Here is a 22,695-nt window from a genome sequence, read left to right on the forward strand (position 1 = left end):
CCCCCGTCACCCCCCGCGCCATTACCCTCTGCCGCCCACCCCGCCCCACCCGGCCCCCGGCCCGCCGCGCCGCCGTCAAGGTCCCGGGGCAAGGGGCCAGCCACGCAGCCCGGAGCGCTCTGGCATCGCCCAGCCCCTGCGCGCCGCCCGCCCTCCCGCTGACACAGGGCCCTGGCGGCCCGCAGCGGGCACCACCCTCTGCCGGGCCCCCACTGATGGCACTCAATCTTGGGGCTGAGTGCTCTGCTCGCTTCCCTTCCCTGTCCCACGCCCCATCCTGCACGCTCTGCCCGCGGGGCTGCAGGGCTGCTCCAAGGCTATCCATCCCCAGCCCCAGCACAGCCACCACGGGTGACTTCTGTTGTCTCCCCTCCACACACAGCGCCAGGCCTTTCCTCTCCCAATGGCTGGTATCTACAGAACTATCTGTGCCTCAGGCATTCATGGTGTCTCCGTGTACTGCATCCCTCCCTCTCACCTACCACCACACACAGCTCCGTGCTGCGGCCCTCTGCCAGGAGACTCATCACTTTATACGGACATGAGCGGTCCATAGGTATAAACACACCCCAATTATGCATGTGCAACCATATCATTCATTTCCCATTAAAATCACATCCCATAATGCTGCCTATCCCCCGTTTAGCATTGTCATGACACTGTTAATCTCAACCAAGAGGCCCAGTCCTGTCCATCTCTCCTGGTAAACACATTGGGTGTCGACATTGGGTTCCTCCTCACACAAACAGCTCCGCTGTCCCATGCCTGGTGGTTCACATGCACGTTTTGTCCTGATGCAGTGAAACATCCATCCCAGAATACGATCAGAGGATTTACAGTTACAGACTGCAATAGGTCATTCACGGATCCTGCACCATGATCCACACTGTGTCTGCCAGATCACGTCAAAAATGTGTCCACATGTACACCGGGCATGCAGGTATTCCATAACACCATCCTCTTGCCTCTGTTGAGTGCTGGAGTGTCTCGGACTAACAGCCACCTCTCCCCTACTGGCACGTGCAGCCCCCGATGGCCCACCTCCTCATGCCAGCACCTCTCTGTTGAGGTACTATCAAGCTTCGCCATCTCGCCCATGTGCCCATCAACACCATGTGCTCTGGCATGGTCTTGCAACATGAAATGTGCAGGCAGCTGCCCCTCCCATGCATGTCCTTCCCCCCTCACTGGCGAAGACCAGACCCTATGTCCCAAAACGCCATTGCGTTACCCACCTTCTGGCACACATAGAAATCCCATTGACCCTCCAGCCAGCCACGGTACACACGTGCACCATCCCTGTCTGTGTACCTTTGCCTGAATGACACCACTGCTATTGTTTATCCCACAGAGAAAAAGCAGTAGGAAAGAGCCACACATGCTATCCACTCTCAATGTGGATCAAGCATAACAGCGCTACAAACATGTATGGTGGGTAACACCGCCACCAAACTCATGTGGACCCCGGTAGGACTTTTCATTCCCTCCTTTGTGCACTGACAGCCATAACCCTAACGGGAGCCAGGCAGACAGCCACACCAAATTCCCTGTGCTGAGCAGCCTGGCCCCAACCCCAACTGGACTCTGTGTGTACACCTCTCTTCTACCGGTTTGGCCGCAGGGTGAGAGCTACAACATGGGTGTAAAGACCCTGCGAAGGGTTGGACTTGATGATCTTAAAGGTCTTTTCCAACTGAGTTCATTCTATGATTCTATGACTGAAGGGGGTTAGTTACTGGGGCTGCCTCTGCAGGTGCTCCCTGACACTCTTGCTGGCAGGGTTATGATCTGGGGTTATTATCTCTTTGCTACTGGTTAGGCAACTGGTAGCACTTTGGTCACGAAAGCGCCAAGCTTCCCAATGAGCCACTGCTTCCCTGAAACCCTTTTTTGTATGACACTTGAATGCATTTTTACCATGAATGCCCCCAAGGTTCCCCACCTCACCTCCACCTCCTTTTTCTTTGTAACTCAAGTTTTTCAGTCAGCAAATGCCTTAATTTTCACTCTAAAAAAAAAAAAATCCATACAGGATATAAGTGATTATGATTAAGGTGTTTTTTTTGTGTTTGTGAGGGCCAAGTAGATTAAATGGATTTCAAAAAAAAAAAAAAAGAGATTTCTAAATGTTTTCCTTTGATAGTAACACCATGAAACAGATTTCCAGCTATTTGGCTGCATTAAACCTGCAAGTTGCCCTACCTTACTGCGGTTTGATTACTTACCTGGTTTAACTGAATCTTCTGAGTTTATAGCACTTGGCTTGGAAACAATTACAGCAAGATCTGTGTAATATAACCTTCCCTACCCGCTGACGGGTGTTAATGCCCCTAACAAGCCCTCAGCACACCTCTTTTGGGGAAAAATGCCTGCAACATCCCTTCATGTCAGTGCTGTGCTCTTGTTAGGGAAATCCAAACCAAACAGAGGACCCTCCACACCCTCCCCCCAGCTCTGCTCCAGAGGAGAACTGGGTGAAGTGGTCTCTATACCCCCACAGCTCCAGTGCTGGCCCAGACTCTCAGTTACTTCTGTGGTTTTGTGCATGGTGAGTTGCTCAGAGTCCAGGTCCCTGTCCCACCTTCCTCTGCTGCACAGGCAGCCTCTCCTGCCCAGGTCTTTATCAGGCCCACAGCCCTTTTTCAGTTTCACTTTCGAAAGAGACACGTTTCTCCAAACTAACAAAAAGAGCCAAGCGTGACCCTGGTACTCCTTCGGTGTTCTCCCTCAGGAGAGGATGCAGGCCAGAGACGACCTGTGCAGCATATTTCAGTGCTGCCCCATGAGGGAGGCAAGGGGTGGGGGGAGAAAGGGACTCCAGAGCATTTTGGAAAGGGTGACTTTCCAAGCTAGCGTGAACTGTTCGTATGTAGGACACAGATAACAGACTATAAGCATGACTTGCTGGTTCTGCAGACAATGTGAACTTAAAGCTCAGTTTATGGTCTCTCGAGCTATTTTTTGTTAGCTCCGTTCATGTCTAATAACAAAGCAGAGGTGTTAATGGGTTTAGGTGCTGGACGCTGTGAGGCTGCCACTGTATTGCTTCAGTTGGGTTCTGGGATATAGGCATACCTCTGTTTCACCCTTTATCGCTTTTGCTGTTCCTCTGACTGAGGGTTGCTCTAGCCTGACTGTAATATCTGTTTTGTCAGGTTACATACAACCAGTAACATGAAAAAATATCTTTCAGTATCTGTGTAAAACTGCTATCACCCGATGTATCCGTAAATGTGATACTGTTCCTCAAAGGCTGCAGGTACATTTCACTTCTTCCCTTCACCTAGTTTTGGCCATTTGTAGCTCATGTGAATGGACTTACCCCTTGTGTTTTCTATTCAGCAGCCCCCTAGGCTCTCCTGGTCATATCGATGCTTGCTGTGACCCTGAGCTGAGGTCTTACAGCTTCTGCCAAGTAACCTTGACGCTCTCAGGATTTCTGAGAAGGCTTGCCTTTTGTTTTTCTTTTGTAAGGAAGAGAATTTTGCCCTAGACCATTCTGAGATGGAGGGGTATCAAAGTCCCAGATAAGTAACTTCTACTTTGAAATTAGTAAGAAACTGGTCCAAACTTTCACTCAATATTCAGTTGTTGTCCCAGAGTCTGTGTCTCTTCAACCCTCCTCCCCCCCATTTTAAACTATGCTGTGAGAATCCTGTGTCCCCAACACCAGCCAAACCAACTGTCCTGAATTCTGCCAGTCTTTCCCAGCACAAAAAACCTCTTTCCTCTGCCCAGAATACTATTCTCCACTTTCAAATTTCTGCAAAATCTCCATAGCTAGCTAATGGATCTAATGGATCTAAATGACCCTTTTTTATTGTTGCTTTCTTCATCATGCCCCCCTCCCCTTCTATTTTTTTGCTTGTTTTTCACAGTGAAGTGTGATCTTATTTGTTTAACACAATGGAAGTATCTTTGCTTTGGTGTCAGACATGGAAGAAAATGACCCAATAAAGTCTCCTTATCTTGCAGAAAAGAGACAAGAGCCATTCCTGTCATGTCCAAGAAGCTATTCCTGCACCAAACAAATGCCACTGGAACAAGAGGCAGAGACAGACATGCACATGGAGAATTTGGGAGTATACAACAAGGATAAGACCAAGAACCACTGAACAGACCTCATGTGTTTCTTTTTTGGGAACAACATTCTAAGTATTAACAGCAGATCCAGTCTCAAACAGCCACCTAGGTGAGGACTGCCCATATGCAAGCATGACTCTGCATCTACTTCCCGTTAGAAGAGCAGCAGTTCAGACTTCGCTCTGTGCTCGTCATGAGCCTCGTCTCCTGTTCTGGCAGGAGAAGGAGGGGGCAGGGTGAACAGCATGGCTGTGCAGGCAGAGCCACACCACATCAGGCAGACATGCACCGTGCATGAGGCAGTGCTAGCGGCAGAGAACTGAGGTGGGGGGAGAGATAGAGAAGATTGGGGACTGATCAGCCCCCTGTAAATTTGAATGGCTGATCTCTATCTCTGTATGCTTTGCTAGTTTGCTTGCTTTAAAAAACACCACATTCTTGGTACTGGTACCTATAGCTAAGGTCGCTCGACATTTTCCATCACAAGTTTGTTTTCAGTTACTCAGAACTTTGCCAGACACCAGACATTCAGATTCGAATTTTCCATTTTTATCTTCACCTTCTTTTTTTTTCTGAAGATAGAGGCACTTAGTAAGAAACAAATGTTATTTTGCAATTGTAAAAAATCGACTTTGCAACATTACCAGACATAGAATTGCAACATAGCATTTTGTATACAGTGAATAACGAAGGCTGGAAGCAATACAAAAAAAAGTTAAGGATTGTTAGTTACCATTTTTTGGTTCCCATTTCTCTAAAGTGCCTTAGATAGATACGCCCTCCTCCCCTCTTGATGAAACAAACAGTGGGATCCACTCAGAGAAAAAGCAAGTGGTTTCAAAGGCACTGCAGTAACAGCCTGCTGGTTCAAGCTATCTGGACTGCAATTCCGTGGTACCTGATTCTGCATCTTGTATTAACGCTGGTGCATGCTAGCAAAAATCACTGAAACATCTTCTCTTGGGCTCAGTTAGCAGAAATACTGAAAAAAACGGGCTGGGACAGAATTCTCTTTCATCTCCTACCTCCAGCTGGATCTGGGAGAGGCATTTCCAGTGCTGCACCCAGCAACAACTCTGCTACAGGGAACAGCGCAAATTAACCTAGAGGTTGTGTACCCCGTTCGGCTGGGTGTGAAACCCACTGCTGCTGAGCAGGACTGACAGACTCAGGCTTGCTTGAGAGGAAAAAGACATACAGGGCTCAAATCTCAGTGGTGACACCTACTAAGTCACTTCAGCTCAAAACCACCCGGAGGTTTGCAAAGCCGCTTGAGCCATGGGTGTCTGGAGGAGGTTTTCTCTTGACCCCTAACAGGCAGCAACCAAGCAGGTAAACCTGGGGCCATGCCCTCAGTGCAGAAACCAATGGTCACGTATCAGGTCCTGCTCTGAGATGGACTACTCGGGGATGGGTCTTGCTCTGTGCCATGCATGGGCATGGTTCTCTAAGTTGCCAGCTCCCAGCTTTCTGACACTTGGACTGATGCAACAAGGTTTTTTCTTGAAGAAGATACATTTGGGACCAACGTTTCACAGAATCTTTAGGGTTAGAAGGGAGCTCTGGAGATCACCAGGTCCTACCCCCTGCCGAGGCAGGGCCACCCAGAGCAGCTCACACAGGAACATGTCCATGGTAGGTTTGAATGTCTCCAGAAAGGGAGGCTCCACACACACCCCCCCCGGGCAAGCTGAGGGTGCCAGTGCTCTGCCACCCTCAACACAAAGAAGTTCTTCCTCATGTTGAGGTGAAGCTTGTGTTTTAGTTTATGGCCATCGCTCCTTGTCCTGTCGCTGGTCTCCACTGACAAGAGTCTGGCACCATCATCCCGGCACCTGCCTTTGAAATACTGATCGGCATTGATGAGATCCCCTCTCAGTCTGCTCTTCTCTGGCTAACCCGACCCAGCTCCCACAGTCTCTCTTCAAACGAGAGACGCTGCAGACCCCTGAGCATCCTTGTGGCCTCCACTGGACCCTCTCCAGCAGCTCCTTGTCTGTCTTGTCCTAGGAGCCCAGGACTGTTTAAGCTACTGCAAGTCGCTGGGATGCTCTGGAGCCCCAGTTTTGACGGGCTGTGTGTTCTTCCCCTGCCTCAACCACGCAGGTTAACACAATTTGCCCTGCGAGCCAGCAGCAGCCCGCCGGCTGCTGGAGGCGCGGACCCACCCGAGGCTTTCCGTGGGACCCACATGCCGTTTCGCCTCTGCCCGTGCCCGACGGCGTGTGCCCCCTCCCGCCTCCCCGCACTGCCCCCCGCAGCCCTCCTGGGCGGCCCCACCCTGCCGAGCCGGCCGCATCCCATAATAGTTCACAAAAGGCGACTCCATCCCATAATAGCCACCCACGGGAAACGCTCCATAGCAACCACCCCCCCACCCCACCCCCAATGCCCACACCTTTGGAGCAGCCAGCCCATAATACCCCGCCGGCTCTATCGCTTTTGACTGATGGCGGGGGGGAGGGGGGGGCCGGGGCAGGCAGCGGGGCCGCGGGGTGTCTGAGGCAGCAGCTCTGCACCGGCATCCCATAATAACCCTCTCTCTCCCTCCCTCCCTCTCCTCTGTCCGCCGCATCCCATAATATTTCCCAGGGAGGCAGCCCGCCCTAGGTAGGGAGGCATCCCATAATAGTCGCCCCGGCCACACGCGCAGGGAATGGTGCCATCCCATAATACTCCCCTCACACCGGCTGCGGCGCAGGCCCTGCCATCCCATAATAGCCGCCTGCTTCTCTCTTCCTCCACCCCCCCCCCCCATCGCCTTATGGGGCATCCTCATCCCATAATACTCCCCCAGCGGCAAGCAGGGCCTGCCGCCATCCCATAATACTCCCCGCCACCCACCTGCCCCCCTCTGGTCGCGGGAGGCCTCGCCATCCCATAATAGTCGCGGCTTGGCTCGCCCTCCCCCGCTGCAGACGGCCTCGACATCCCATAATACCCACCGCTTGCCCTCACCTCCTGCACAGACAGACACACACACCCCCCCCCGGGCCTCGCCATCCCATAATATCTGCGGCTGAGGCCTGACCCCATTGGCCGGACCTCGGCGGCCCAGCTTGGCTCGGCTCAGCGCGGCTCGGCTGCCTCCCGGCCGGGCTTCCCCCAGCCCCCAGCAACACCTTGGCACTGCCTCGTCTTGGCCCCGCTGCCCGGCTCTGTGCTGGCTTCACCCTCGCCCGGTGCCCCCCGCACCCACTGCTGCCCCAGCCTTGGCCCCATGCCATTGTAGAGCTTCGTCCGGGGTGCCCCTTGTCCTGGTGCCTGCCCCACTCAGTCCTCAGCAAGCATCCGCTGCCCTTGCCCAGGTGCTCCCCACTGTCCCACGGCCGCTTTGGGTCAGCAGGAAAGCACAGAGCCAGAGTGAGCACCACATCGTGCCTCTCAAAGGCAAAGTTCAATGTGGCCATTCCCGGTCTGGACAGAGCCTCCGCTGCCATGGGGCCTGGGGCTGTGCTGGCACGGCCTTTGTGGCCACCTTAGCTGGGTGCCATGCTGCTGTCTGGAAGGGCTCCTGCTCTTCAGCCGTGGGCACTGCGTGCCGCATTCTGGTCAGCTCATGGAAAGCATTGGCTATCTACTCACATCTGCATTATCGCACATCTGCTATGGGAGATAACTCCTCATCTTGCCGTCTGCTCATATGACTGTAAATACTTCTGAACACAGTTTTTACTGTTGCCTTCAGGTTTTGCTTTCAGCCCCATTGCTGCTTTTGTGCTTTTGTGTTGTGTTTAACGTTTATTACTCGCTCATGGTAGCCTTTTGTAGCTGCTTGGTGGTTTTACTGGACACACCACCCATCCTTACAAGTATGGCTCTGCACTTCCAATGATTACTTATTGCTAAAGCCAGCAAAAGTGTCTCAATACCTAAGGGAGGAATAGAAAGCGTAAACCCCAAAAGCTGAAATAACAACATGCAAAAGGTTTGTATACAGAGAAGAACCCAAACCCCTGTGATTTCCTGTACTCCAAACAGGCTCCAAAATCATAGACTTTGTGTATTTAAAGTTCCTAGGTGGTCTGGGAAACAGGAATAGGCGGTGGCATGGCAGCAAGGCGTTTCCTTGGCGCTACAAGGGTGGTACGCAGTGAAGGCGCCCACATCCATTCAGGCAGGTCCCCATAGAACACACACAGGCCTGAGGTTTCAGAGCAGCAGCAGCAGCAAGTTTGGACACCGCTGTGACGAAGGGCGGGAAGGATTCTGTTTTCCCAGTGAGAAACCCACTGCTGCTGCTTCACGGTGAAGGCTATCGGGCCTCATGCGGGTGAACCGGAGAAGGGGTCACCCAGGAGCATGCCTATGGCTGTGTACCCAGTGGCTGCCGGTCACTGACACTGGCAGTGCTGGCAAGGTGTGGTCCCTTTGTCTGGTGGCTTTCCGGCACCGGATGCAGGAGCCCTCCTGGCAAACTCTGTGTTTTACTGGGAGTCCCCCTGCAGCAGAGCTGTTAGCAGGAGGGAAAGCGTCTGCAGGGGAGCGCAGGGCTGCGGCAGAGGATGCAGCCTACAAAGTGCTGTGCGTTTTCTTCTGCCTGTCATGTATTATGTTCTCAGATGATCTGGCATCGGTTAGAAACAAGCAAGCAGGCAAATGCACTCAGCGCTCTGTGGTCTCGGAGAGGGGAGCTCTGGACTCGAAGCCTGGAAGCTCCAAGTCCTTTTGAGAATCCTTCCCTCTTGCTGTTTTTCACGTTTCCGTGTACTCAGGCACTCACTAAAGCAGGTCTCTAGCCTGGGTCCTTGCAAAGAGGGCTGTCTTTCACTTCTTTTAGTGAAGGCACAAGTGAGGTCGTGCCAAGCTGAGCTAACATGGAGCTTTAGTTTGCAATGTGTGGTCTGTACTACACCATCTGCACGTGACACATTTAGATCAACGTTACATCTGCTTAGTAAAGCACCGAGAACACCTAATGCAGAGGAGGAATTTAAACTGCTCTGAGCCTGGCTTTTAATTGGATAGATCTGTGGTTTGGGCACACGCTCTGCTCACTTAGTGGGAATTGTCGCAGTTTGGGTGCTCTTGTCCCCTGGCTGTCCACTGCTGACCTATCGCAGGAGAAGTTGTTTATCAGAGCAGAAATTGTGCATGCTTGATGCCTGCTCCAGTGTGAAGTCCAGCACTTCATGGCACAACAGCTGCAGGAGGAGGAGGTCTGACCTAAGGAATCTAGTCCAACCTCAGCCCTTCCAGGGCACCCCACTTTTCAGGGCCTGCCTGCCCTGCCTGTTTCCTCCTCTCTGCATGCCCTCCTTCCTCTCCTCCAGTCCTCCTCAGCTCCCACAGCAGGTGCTGTGCCATGCAGCTTTCATCTTGCACCTTTCACAGAGAAACAGCACAAGTGCTGCAGCCGGGCTGCTGCCCTGGGGAGCAGGAGCTGTATTGCTGCAGGGGCAGTAGCTGCACTGGGCACCTGCATGCTGCAGGCAGGCACAGGAGCAACGTTAGTTTCCCCGGCAGCAAACCACACCATCCTGGAGGCTCTCTGGTTGGTTGCACTAAGTTAACAGGTGCCTCATCCTTTACTTTAAGAACTCACCAAATTAATTATACCAATTTGAAATGGTCCATCTTAGGCGAGGTTTGAACACATCCACATTAGCCATTTTTAGAGGTGTAACAAGACTGTTTTTAAATGGGTTTATTTACACTGGTGGCACTGCTCACAGACCAACCATATTATGCAAAACTCCAGGTTCCAGGTTTGCCCACTCTTTCCAAAGAAATATTGCAGGCTTTGGGTGTGAAGTAACTGTTTCCAGCTATCAGACGTCATGTCTCCATCTGCCTCACAATTCAGACAAAGCTTCTGAGAAGGCGTGATCTAAGGCAAAGCAAATGCTGTGTTCCCGCCTTATTCTGAAACTACCAGAGACAGCGATGTGACCGATCCCAGAGTGGCAAGTTCAAACTGCAGCTTTTTGGAAGGAGAGACTTAACAGCAGAGCTGGAATTAGACTGTCTGGGCATTCCCACTATAAAACACTGAGTTGCTTATAACTTTTATGATTGAAGCTGAAATTTTTCATTCTGGCTGTCTGCCTACATCTGATTTTTTACATATTCTTTTCTTTTAAAATATGGCTTCATTTAATTTACTCAGGGGAAAAAAAAAAGAAAAACACATTTTGGTTTAGACCATAAAAGTGTATGTTAAAAAGAACAGCCCTTTACTATGAACAACTCCAGCCCAGCTGCTTCGGAGGAAGCCGGAGTGTATGAAGGAGAGCTGTCCTCGCATGAGAGTGACACTACTCAGGATGAAGGAGAAGCAGCTCAGTGCAAGGAGGACAGTTAAGTCCTTTGGGGAAGGGAAGCACAGGGAATAGATGAGGGCAGGGAGCCTAGCGATACTAGAACTGGTGTAGGGATTAAGACAGGAGTTACTGGAAAATGAAGGGGTGGAAGTGGGAGAAAAGAACCTTGACTGGGTGAAAAACATAGCTAGATTGAAAATCAGAATACACAAGGTTAAAAAAAGGTCAAGGCTAATAGCTGTAGTGAAGCAGGGCCTAGAGAGAGGGAAGATGGGCACGTCGAACAAGCACACTAGGCTTGGGAGCTATGGTGAAAGCAGGAGTAAGGAGCCAGTGAAATGAGGAGAAAAGGGGAGCTAAAAGTGGTGGGAAGGGTGTAACAACCCTTCCTGGAGATAGGAAAGAACAAGCTGTGATAGACCAAAGAGCAGGAAAAGCACTCGGATAACCGAGCAAAGAGATTTGAAGTGGAAGGGTGGGTAAGGAGCTGGCCAAGCAAGCACCAGCATGGATCCTGTTCTAGGGGCATAAGCAAACCCTCAGGTCCCTGCATCTCATCATTCCTGAGTCATGATTCAGGTACGCTGAGGCTGGCAGCACTGCTACCCTGAAGTGCTAAAGGAGAGAAGGAAAAAAACCCAGTAAGATGGAGGGGATTCTACAGCAGCTTCTGAGCTGCCATTCTCCATATGAAAAAGCACAAATGAGTTACTCCTAAAAAAAGATCTGCCTTCTTCACCAGCTGATAAAGGACATCCTGTGACCATCTTATGGGCAAAAGAGTATCCCTCCTGGTCCCCACATCCTCATCTGCTCCATTTCCAGGCTCCTTGGTAACGTCACGGAGACTGAACCACATGAATGAAGACTCATTTATGAAAACTCATTTTTGAAGTCTTTGATTATAAACCCAACTTTTATTGTTTGTTGGGTTTTTTTTTTTTTGGGGGGGGGGGGGGGAGGGTGGGGTGGGAGTTAGCCGACCAGATAGAAAGCTCTTTATATAAAAAAGGGTGAGGTGCTCCCAAGGTCTGTGCTGTACCTCTTCCTAATTCCTACATGCTCTGCACGCTTCCCCTTACAGATACCATACCTGCCCTCCACACTGGCTTACGCCCAGGCTATAAGGGGTTTTACCAGAATTGCTGATGGGGCAGATGACTGGGATGCCAGAGCTGGATGCGGTCCATCCAGAATCTGTTGAAGGCTGTGATTCTTCTCCTTTACTCATCCTCTTCAAAGACTGTGATGCCATGGATGGTGAAGTGGGACAGGCTGAGAATGAATGAGCCCTACAAGGTGTGCCATTCTAGATGTGTTTCTCTCTTTATAACAACACCTGGTATGTTTGCTGGCAGATGCAGTCACCTAGACTTGAACTAGAAACAAGGATGGCATTAAGAAACCCCACAGAGCTGCATATAGGAACAATGTCAGATGTTAAAATTGGTCTTCAAGTATTTATGTTACCATCTTTAAAACTGTTATTTCATCAACAGCCACATAAACTTCACCAGCCACCCAAAACAGGGACCCTGCACCTTACCCACAAAGTTTCCAGTTTACCCTGCAGTAGTTGCATGTACAGCCATGTGGAATCTCTCTTTCTGTAATTGTAATTTGCTCCTTTTTATGGATGATTGAGATTTTTATTTTCTTTTAATTCTCTGCACCACTCCCCATCCCCCCAGACAAGCTATGGAAGCAACAAAATATAAGAAAGAGATGCTGACTTCCCTTGAACAGCTTTCCCTTCCAAATTATAGCCCTGGAATCACTTCCTAAGCTATTTGGGGAAGGAACTTGAGATGGATTTGATGCAGGTATGGTGCAGGACAAAGAGTATCAACTTGTGAGATTGGGAAGCTGTAAGCTCCAAGTGGCTGCAGGTTCAGACACAAGCAAAGCCCCATCTCAGCTTCCAAAAGCATCCGTCACTGTGGCACGAGTCCAAAGAGCTGAGACAAAAGGCTGTTCTGGACATTTTCCCTGGCATCCAAGTGCAGAGACAGTGCTATGAAGATCATGTGTTATTGGTAGGGTCACCGTGCTGTCAGCATCTCAAAATGTTCCTCTGGTGATGAGCACAAGCACCTTCTCCAACAGATCTCAGAGCTTTTCCTGTTCTTTTCAGGCTTTGTTGCAGTGCAGTGTCTGACGTCTCACAGGCAACCCTGGCAATGTGAAACATAAAGCAGGACAACTACCCTCCACAGCACTTGGCAGCTACCAGAAGCTGCGTGAGGAAGAGCTGTCTGTCAAACTGAGATCCCCACCCACCAGTCCGCTCAGCCAGACCGGCAGGAAAAGCGGTACAAAGCTCAGCCGGATCAAACCATCAGCACTGAGGAGGTTATTTCCTAGGGCCACTAACGCCGTCCCTGTGCTCAATCCAAGCCAGTAGGAAACAGTTGATTTTCATTTTGTTTTTTAAATTGTTTAAATTGTTGAAGGCTACCCCCTACCAGAGAGCTACAGAAGTAACTGAGATCCCCACCCACCAGTCCGCTCAGCCAGACCGGCAGAAAAGCGGTACAAAGCTCAGCCGGATCAACCATCAGCACTGAGGAGGTTTTTCCTAGGGCCACTAACGCCGTCCCTGTGCTCAATCCAAGCCAGTAGGAAACAGTTGATTTTCATTTTGTTTTTAAATTGTTTTAAATTGTTGAAGGCTACCCCCTACCAGAGAGCTACAGAAGTCAAACCCAAGGACAAAAACAGAAGTGGTGGAAAGGCAGGCATTATGAGCTTCATCCCATGTTTTGGTGTCCCTGGGGAGTTGCTCTCCCAGCTGAATCATGTTTTCAGTGCAAAGTGCCTCAGGTTTTGGAAGAGAGTAGTTTTCTTTAGTACTTTCAGACTGCATGTCTAGAAAATGTCATCAGGAAGGACAGCATGGAGGGAATAGAGCAGCAACACAGGGTCAGGTTTGAAGAAAGCAAAATGGAGAATTGTATGTATGATAGGGCCCTCCCAAGCTTCAAGAATAGCTCAAATGATGAGTCTGACCATTTCCCTTTGAAGCATTGATGTCACCCTGCCTGTGGCAATGATCTGCTTATCAGATTGACAATATATTGCTACTGGCAGTTATTCTGAAGCAGCTAAAGTCAGTAAATACCATTTCTAAATTAAGTAGCCGGAGAATTTTCCTATTGCTTCTCCTATATTTAATTCTTCCTTGTCCAGTAAGTCACAGTGTCTCACCCACTGGCTTTCTTTTCCCTCACCATTAGAAAGTACAAAGTGCAGAATGACAGAATGACCCATGTCACCTTTTTGTCTGTCTTACCCTTTTACTTTCTAAATTTCTCATTTATATTACCCCTGAACTAAGATGTCATTTTCCCATTGGCTATAGCCATGGGCTCTCTTGCCAGGTAATAAACTTTGTGCAACCAGCCACCAGATCTCACTGGTATTTTTCTGTCACTGGGTTTCTTCTGGACTAACTCCCCATGCCACTCCCCTCCTCTGGGGGCAGGTCCTTTTGGAGCACCAAGTGTGCCCATTGGTGGTTCGGGTTACTCTCTAGATGCAAAAATAAAGCAACCAGGTCAAGAAGACAACCTCTGATTCCCAGGCCAGCAACATATACCTTGCTGCCCATCACAAGGCACCCCAAAACCAAGCCAGCTTATGGCAGCGCCGATCCTTGCCCTGCTTAGAAATTGTCACCGGTAATTTCCACAAGTGCTAATGGGGCATCCTTTATCCCATGGGTCTCCCAGATGCAGGTCTCTCCCGGGACCCAGATTCGGGTCTCCCAGAGCATCCCCCCCTCTCCCATTCTGCAGGCACACCTCAATGCTTTCAGCTCCTGTACAGCAGCAACTGCTGTCCCTAAGCCATAGCAGCATGTTTTCCCAACACTTCTTTTTTTCGTTTAACCTCCCTGTCCCCTCTGAATAGGCCATAACTGGGGACTGAGCGCTGCAATTATGCAAATCGTCCTACCGGGTTTTTTGTAATGCTAATTATATCAAGTGCATGCTTATCAATGACAACGTCTAATTCCCCTTGCTCATTATCTAGATGTCACACACTGATGTAGAAGCATCTGAAAAAATTCATCTCCTCGCAACACTGTGTTTGTGAACCCCTTGCTACCACCTTCACAGCCCCTGCCTCTGCCCCAGAGCCCCCAGGTCGTACTGGGCATCAGCACAGACACCAAATTGTTTCCAAAATCGAGTGCTCCTGTGCCCATTCTTATAAAGGCTCTTGTCTGGGGACTTCGGCGTTTGATTCACAGGATTGCTTAGGTCTTATGTTTGTGTCTGAAATCTGTGGGAGCGACACAAAGAATGCATACGTGCTATAGAGCACTCCGAAAAGTGACGCCCAAAGTAATTTGGAACATCCATTTTAGCTACTAAGTTTCCTTGCCTATAAAATGGTAATAATACCATATCGGCTTATGGGCCTCTGGAGAAAGAAGTTAATTCAGATTTACGAAGCCATTAGATGCAGCAATGATAAATACTACAGGAAAGCAGGAGAAGAACAGTCTCCCTGTTTGCAGAATGGAGTTCAGGTATGTGCAGTAAATACCTGATGGGCTTGTATACAGCATATGGGAAAAAAAAGAAAAATAAGGAAAAATATCAACTAGCTACTGTTTTTTTTTTTTTTTCTCTTTCTGAGCACCGTGTTCTTCCTACACACAGAACAAAGAAGGGACTTGGTGGGGAAAACAATCTGTTATTGTGTAACCAAGGACAACCGTGACACCTAGGCACAAGGAGTCCATAAGGAGAAAACTAACTGGCATTTCTGAACCCAAAGTGCAGGGCTGCGAGACCTTTTCCAGCTGTGTGTTTTCATCTATTGCAGCACTCCCTGAATGTGGGAGTTCAGCACCAGCCAGGCTCTGACCAGGTCAAGCCCTCGCGGAAGTCTCAGAGCTCAGAGCAGGGCAAGACTGCTTTCAAATGCTTTCTCTTATAGTTGTTGCTTCTCTATTCTTCATCTCGTACTGGGGTGATGCTACCTTGACCACAGAATTAACTCCCCTTCTCCCCCCGCTCCTGGGGAAGAACCACTCGCAGCTTTAATTCCTTCTGCTTTACAGCTGCTTTTCTTTATTACCATTTATTTTTTAATTGCTTTTTCCCCTCCGGGTATCCGCCCCCAAGGCTCGACGGCCTCGTTCTTTCGGGGGCACCGGCGGGGGACCTCGGCCCGGCCCCGCTGCTTTGCCTCGGGACACCTCGGAGGGGCCGGTGCTGCAAGAGGGAGGGGTCCCGCCGGGGTCCCGCCCCGAGCCGCCGGGGATGGCCGCCCCTCGGCCGTGTGCCGGGAGCCCCCCTGCCGGGGGTTCCGCCGGTTCGGCTCCGAGGAGCGGCAGACGCCGCCGGGGGCCGCTGTTGGCCGCGGAGAGCGCGAGTGGGGCGGGAGCGGCAGCAGCAGCCTGCTCCGCCCGGCTCGAGCCGTCCTCCCGCCGGCAGCGGCACCGGGGGAACGTGGAGGGGTGTGTGTATGTGAGAGGAATGAAGGCTGCAGCCGGCTTCTTCCGCCGAGCTCCGGGAGGGGACTCTTCCCGCTTTGGTACCCACCGCCGTGGGGCTCTGCTGATGTGCGCGGCCGCCCAGGGACGCGTGGCTGCGGCCGTGTGCGTGTTGTGTCGGATTTGGACGTTCTTCTGTTGTTTCAGATTAAAAAATAAACCCAACTATCCCAAATAAGAAAGCAAACGGTGATGGTCGCAACGAAATTTTGGTGAAAGCTTTCCTCTCATTTCAGCTGGCCCTGGCTACATCTGGCTCGGTGAGTTTTACCCACACAGGCTCCTAGGAGGGCAAAGAAGAAGAGGCTGAGACCCTTCAGGTGTCCCTCTGAAGCTGGGACAGGCTGTTCCAGGTGTCACACTGTGCTGAGGGTTTGGTCGTGTCATCTGAGTCCATTCCTGATGCAGTGACAGGTTGCTTTGTAGCCCAGTGATGTCTGTACTGTTTTTATCTTCTTTTTTCTTTGTATTTTTTTTTTCCACTCAGAGTCAGAAAACGTCTTTTATCATCACTTTGTGGGGAAAAGTTTGATCCTTTCCTTCCTGCCCATCCCCTCCCAGAGAAAAGTACTTTCTTGTTCTCTTGTATTTCAGGGACTGAAGTGGAGACTGCCTGCGCTTCAAGGTGTAGTATTTGCAGGGCAGGGAGGAAGACTAGGTCACCGCTGCCTAGTCACTCTTACTATCTGAGTAAAATAGGTTAAAGCAGTGATAGCTGTGTCTGGCTTTAGCACATCCAGACTCCCAAATATCCTTGAACAAAATTAGCAGCAGAGCAGGTTCTTCAGTGATATTATGCTATTTCTTCCTGTTTTGTTCAGGAGCCCTTAGAGACTACTATCTCACTGTGCAAGGTGTCGCACAAGCCAAACAAAAAATGATCCAAATCCAAATTGCTCTGTGAGTGTAAGAGCAGAGACAGTGGATGACATGGAAATGTGAGAAACCACAAAGAAACCCTGAGACGATTTTGGTCAGCAGGATGTACAGCAGTTACCAGCACGGTGACAGCCTGGCCTCTGCCAAGAGTCTGCTAGGATTGCAGAATACAAGAGTTTGAAAGAAAGGCTTCAAAAGGAACTCACGAAACGTGAAGCTTAGACTTAATGCTGTCAGCCACAGGATCCACAGGATCAAGGACTCCAGCTGCAGCTGGAAGGCAGGCTGGGTATGCAAAGTGTAATCCAAGCAAGAACAGCTCTAAGAAGGAATGATAATGAAGGAGCTGAAAAATGCTTGGGATGGCAAATCAGCATCTAAACCACTAGGTCAGAGAATCACACAGTTTTTTAGGTTGGAAGGACCTCTGGAGGACATCTGTTTCAACTCCCAGCGACTGCGGGGGGAGAGCAGAGGCAGAGAGATATCCTCCCAAGCTCAAAGCAGGCACCTATTAAGTTGCTCGGGGCGTCTGTAATACAAAATACATGTTTTGTTGGAAGAATACATCAAGCGGTGGGAGGCGTACAGCCAGTATGTGGTGGAAGGCATAAAAGCAGTAGTAAAAAGGATTTGAAGATTATGTCTGGCTTGTTCTGGGACTTCTGAAACATCTTTTCAAGCTGACTTACAGAACCCAGAGCGTCAGTGGGTTTCTATAAAGTATAAAATACACTTAAGATCATGATTAATAGTCATAATGATATGTTTCTGTATAATCCAAATAAGGAACCATTTCCAGAAGTGATTGTTATGTCTGTTCTGGAAGTCAAAAGACTTTAAATGCGAATGCATTTATGCATTTTCACAGATACCCTGTCTGATCCATATAGAATAAGCATTCTGTGCTCTTTTGCCATCTCTCTGACCTTTCACTTGTTTAGTCATACTTGATAAGAAGACATTTGTTTAATGTTCACATCTGTGAATGACATGAAGTGCAGGGAAGCAGCAAATGGTATCTTTTACCCCAACATTCTTAGCAAGAATACTAATTCAAGAATTACCGCAGTAGGATGTAAAGGGTCAATTATACAGGTTGAAAAAGCTTTGCTGAGCTTATATTCGTATTTAACTTTCTTTTTCTGAATATGATTGCTTTGTGTAGTTTGTTCCTCTTCCATGCTTTAAAGTGGTTCTATTCTGTAGCAATTAGTATTGTTGGACTCCATCATAGCGTAGGGCTTTCAGATCTGTTTGTTTGGATTTTTTGTTATGCATACTCATTAAACAGAAGCTATAAAGCACGATAGGGTGACTCATTTCCCTGAGAGACAGTACATGCATGTTCTCTTCTTATCACCACGTGACAGAATAAAAAAATCAGGCTAACAAAGGCAAAAATGCAGAAGCAGGAGACCTACCTAACACTTGTTCTCTCTGGCAGACTGGAAAAATATCCAGAATCCAAAGCAATTAAATTTGACTACAATCCTCAAAAATGAAATGAAATCAATTCAAGCTGAAACAGATTGAAAACCCAAAGGACAAAATACAACATCCCACACCGGGCACACCATTGCCTATGTATAACAATTAAGGAAAGCTTTCAGAACCCCGAAGTCAGGAGCTTTTCTGCTGGGTGTAGCATGATCAGCAGCCCCCTTTATTGTTAAACTGCTTCATGGGACTCATTAAGAGATCAGCTTTTCAGTTGTTCATAATTTTGTCAAAATATTTGAGCTAAAATTTCCTCTGCTGGAAGTGGAATATTTATAAAATGTTCCAGGTAAAAATAGTTCCGCTATTTTCAGGGATGAAACTGTAAGAAAAGATTATGTTTTCTGATGTTCTTTTTGAAAAGTTCTGTGTTGTGTTTTGGGGAGGATGCTGAAACTTTGGCAGAGGAGCAGCCTCTTCCAAAGGAGTGGTGTCTGCCACCTGACATTTCATTCATACTTGGCAAGCTTGCCAAGAGAAGATGGAGACCAACTCTGCTTGAAGTGGCCCTGAGAAAGCACAAGAGACAACAGCCATGACTTGCAAAGGGAGATTCCTGCTGAGTGTTAGGGAAAACCTCTCTCCAGGGCATGTTTCAGCCCTGCTGTGGGTGCCCTGAATGCTGTGGAACCTCCATCCTTGGAGGTGCTCAGAAGACACCTGGGCAAGGTCCTGAGCAACCTGAACTAGTTCGGGGTGCTGAGTGCATCCTCCCTGCTCCTGGGGCTTTGGCAATGTGAGCTTGGGGCCAGGTCAGACAGTGCCGCTGAGGGCTGCCCCTTTCCTCTGGTGACTTTGGGGAGAGTTTCCAGAAAGCTCTGCTAGAGCCTCGGCCAGGACTGACCCCCTGCCCCAGGAGCTGCTTTTAAGCTGGTGTTCTTGCCCTTGCATCCTGCCCAAGCAGTCTTGCCTGTGCCTGACTGTGCCCTGTGTTGATCTAGACTGATGAATCAGCTTCCTGACTTGACCTGAGACCTGCTTTGTCAGGATGGACTTGTCTAGTGATCACTGGACTGTGGGTCACCCTGGTTACTGCCTCTAGAGCTGATCCTGATGCTGACTTGACTTCTTAGTTTGACCTTGGACCTGCCTCGTCACCACAGGCTTGTCTGGAGATCTGGATTCTCAGCTGAACCTGGCTGTCATCACTGTACCTGCCTTACTTGCCTTGCTCACCTTGCTCGCATGCTTATCCTTGCTGCGAAAGCCCCTTCCTCTGCCTGCCTTGTTACCATGCCTGGCTCTTAGCTGCTGTTCTTTTGGGGGGCATCCAGCCCTCACTGCCCCCAGCAACGTGCTGTGAGCAGGGAGTGCAGGTAGAGACCTCCAGAGGTTCCTTCCAGCCCAAATCTTCTCATAAATTTATCACAGTGCTCTAGCCAAGATAAAAGGAAAGAAAAAAATTAGTTTCTCTGGGTAGGGAAGATAACATAGCAGTGAAGGCGTTGTATTGATGCTTAGGTACATGGTGTATTAGATCTGGGGAAGGGAGAAAGGACCAGAGGAACAGGGGCAAAGAAAGGGGTCTAGGAAAGAGGAAGGCAGGAAAGATGAAGGCAGAGGAAGATGTGGAAATGGGCATCAGTGCAGCTACTGTAATACCATTTCACTACCCTGTAAATCCCAGAACAAAAGGGTAACAACAGACCCTAGCAGAAGATACGCACACAGCTCTGTTGTCTCTAGCTGTACTATGTCACAAATGATTCACATTCACATGGCAGTCCTGAGTTTTCAAAATAGAAATACCTAATGCCCTGCAAGCCCTCCTCCACCTCCCTCGCTGCATCTCCCAGACACCATTAAACGTCCTTCATTTGCAGATATATTTCAAGGCTGGTTGGCTGGCTGGCTGGCTGCAAGGCTCAGAAGGGATGGAGCTGGCATACTTAGGGCATATGTCTCCCAGGGCAGCCTGTGGCACAACATTCTCCCTGCAGAGAGGCTTATCATCTTCTACAGGTCTTTCTGAAGACCTGCTTCTACAGTTGCCTGTAGAAGCCTCTTCAAGGGAGACTGGAAAGATGGATTTAAAATGCTGTGTCCCTTAAACTGTATTTTGTAACACAAAACCATGATGCATTACAATACATAGCACAGGAGTTATGAGGTAGGGAATTCAAATGAGAATCATTGCTAATTTAGAAGTGTAAGAACTAGGACTTTACTCTGAACTGCACTTCATGTCATTTTCCCTTCCCTCTCCTTTAACAGGGGTAGCTTAAGTCCTGCTGGAAGCCACAAAGAGGCTGTTTTACAGCGCAAGTGGAAAGGCAACTGCCCTGTTCACTAGCAGGAGTGAATAACAGGTTTCTGGCACTGCCTGTGTACAGCTGGATCTCTCTTCTGGGAAGATTTATAGGGCTTTCACATAGAGTGCGGGCTGAAGAAGAATGTACAAACAGTGCAAGCAAATACATTTCACCGCAGCCTCATTCTGTGACATCATTTCTTCTAAATAGTGAAAATCACTCAGACCTGAAATCAATTACCGTGTGGCCGAGCAACAAGAAAGTGCAAAACGCTAACGTTAGTGTGAGCTTCAGAAATGACAACAGTATTGGTATCCTCTCTTTTTTTCTGGGGCCATTATGAATGACGGGTATATTTTTAAGTATGCTAGTGTTTCCCAAGCCATTTTGCTTTAGGAAAATGTATAGCCATTGTGCTGCATGTGTGTGTACTGCTGCACAAGCACATTTGACATACCTCCTAAAAGTTGCTTTGCTAAGGTTGTGACTTACTATACAATTAGGAACTGTTTTCTGAAGAGTACTAAACACTCAACTGTCCTTTTTGACCCCAACAAGGGTTGCTAAATGTTTCAATTCTTCTGGAAAATTAGACACTTACTTAGGTGCCCCAAGCTGGACTCAAGACTCAAATTGAAGCATACTAGGTTTGTTTCAAAGTCCTTGTTCCCTTACGTTTCCTGTACCAAAAGAGTGAGGTGAACCATGTCACCAAGACATCTCTGTTTATTCAAAACAGCCTTTCATCCTTCAGGTTTGTATCATCACCTTCACCCACATACACACACAGTCTGCTGTGCTCCCTCAAACAGTTTGCTAAGTTACCTGAGCTGTAATTATTGATAAGGGTGACTCTGCAATGGTATGACTTTTCTGTGCTTATATTTCTGAGTCCTCAATAGGGCCATTCAAAAATACTGCAGTAGGAAGTGGTGGCACAGATCACTGGATGGATAAAGTTTTCAGTTGGGAACTGTTTTACTTTTGAGACAGCATTGTCTCGGGTTGGCTTATTCTCCACAACTTGATTCTTAAGCACTACTGTATCTGAGTCCCAGGCTTGTCCCCGCCCGCAATTTCTTAAAGGTGTTACGGAAACCCTCAGTACTGAAGTAGTAGATCAAGGGGTCCAGTGTGCAATTCATGCTGGCCAACAGCATTGTCGTAATTAACACTTGGCGGACAGAGGCCTTTGTTTCTTTCTCAACCTTAATCACCTGGGCCTTTATCATCCCATAGACTGCCAGCGTAGTGTTGTAGGGCACAAAGCAGATGATGAAGATGACCAGATTGACCAACAGGAGACGGGACCGTCTTCTGCTGTCGCAGGGTCTTCGTCTGGCTGTTCTGGTAGAGCTTTTTAAAGAATCCGAATCGAGCAGTATGTCACAGAGCTGAGAGGCAAGAAAACCCTAAGATTTCAGCCAAGACAACTAGGGGGAAGAGGTTATTCTGCCAAATGTTGTCACTAAAGCTTTCAAAGCACAGATAAATGGTCTTGTTCTGTGCCTCACAGTGGTTTTGCTTGTGGACTATGGCTGTGGGGATGGAGCCTGTGAAGATTAGAACCCAGACAATCAGGCAAAGAAGCTTGGCCACCTTGGGGCGCCGCAGGTGCCGCCAGCGAAGTGGGTGGACAATGGCAACATAGCGATCCAGATTGATGCACATGAGGAAGAGGCAGCTACCATACATGTTGATCTGGAAGACAGAGCCAGAGACCTGGCACAGGGTGTTACCAAAAGGCCAGTGGTGGTTAGAATAGTAGTAGAGGCGCAGTGGCAGAGGGAGTGTGAAGGTGAGGTCGCTCATGGCCAGGTTGAACATGTAGATCATCACTACAGACTTCAGGCGCAGGTAGCGGATGAATATCCATAGGGCCATCACATTCAGCATCAAACCCGTAATGAATATCAAGATGTAGCCAGGCAGGAGGAGGTGGTGGTTGAAGGTGTAATCCTTGCATGTCTGAGATGTATTGGAAGCTGACATGCCAAGCGTGGATCAGAGGAGGGTGATGCTGAGATGGCTGAGCCTGCTGGTGGGCTAAGGAGGCACAAAGAAAAGCTCTGAGACAAGTCATTCCCCTCTAAGAAGCCATGAGCTGATCATTCCCCTTATCTGCACCTGGGAGGTAGCTGGGCACATCTCTCTTTCGTCCAATCTGCTTTAAATTGCTGGTCTGTGGTCATCTAGCAGGGATGGTAAT

General features: G+C 49.0%; 1 protein-coding gene across 1 annotated transcript; it reads right to left on the bottom strand.

Annotated features, from left to right (window-relative positions):
- Nucleotides 1-7,765: 7,765 nt before the first annotated feature.
- Nucleotides 7,766-22,559, bottom strand: LPAR5 (lysophosphatidic acid receptor 5). The gene is given in 8 exon segments (XM_030471667.1): nucleotides 7,766-7,777; nucleotides 12,902-12,909; nucleotides 21,191-21,423; nucleotides 21,425-21,555; nucleotides 21,557-21,793; nucleotides 21,795-21,851; nucleotides 21,853-21,893; nucleotides 21,896-22,559. Coding segments are annotated over 6 exon segments (1,107 nt in total). The 5' UTR covers nucleotides 22,479-22,559; the 3' UTR covers nucleotides 7,766-7,777; nucleotides 12,902-12,909; nucleotides 21,191-21,365.
- Between the last annotated feature and the right edge of the window lie 136 nt (nucleotides 22,560-22,695).

This window comes from Strigops habroptila, chromosome 2, assembly GCF_004027225.2.
Source record: "Strigops habroptila isolate Jane chromosome 2, bStrHab1.2.pri, whole genome shotgun sequence".
In the NCBI taxonomy this organism is placed as follows: Eukaryota; Metazoa; Chordata; class Aves; order Psittaciformes; family Psittacidae; genus Strigops; species Strigops habroptila.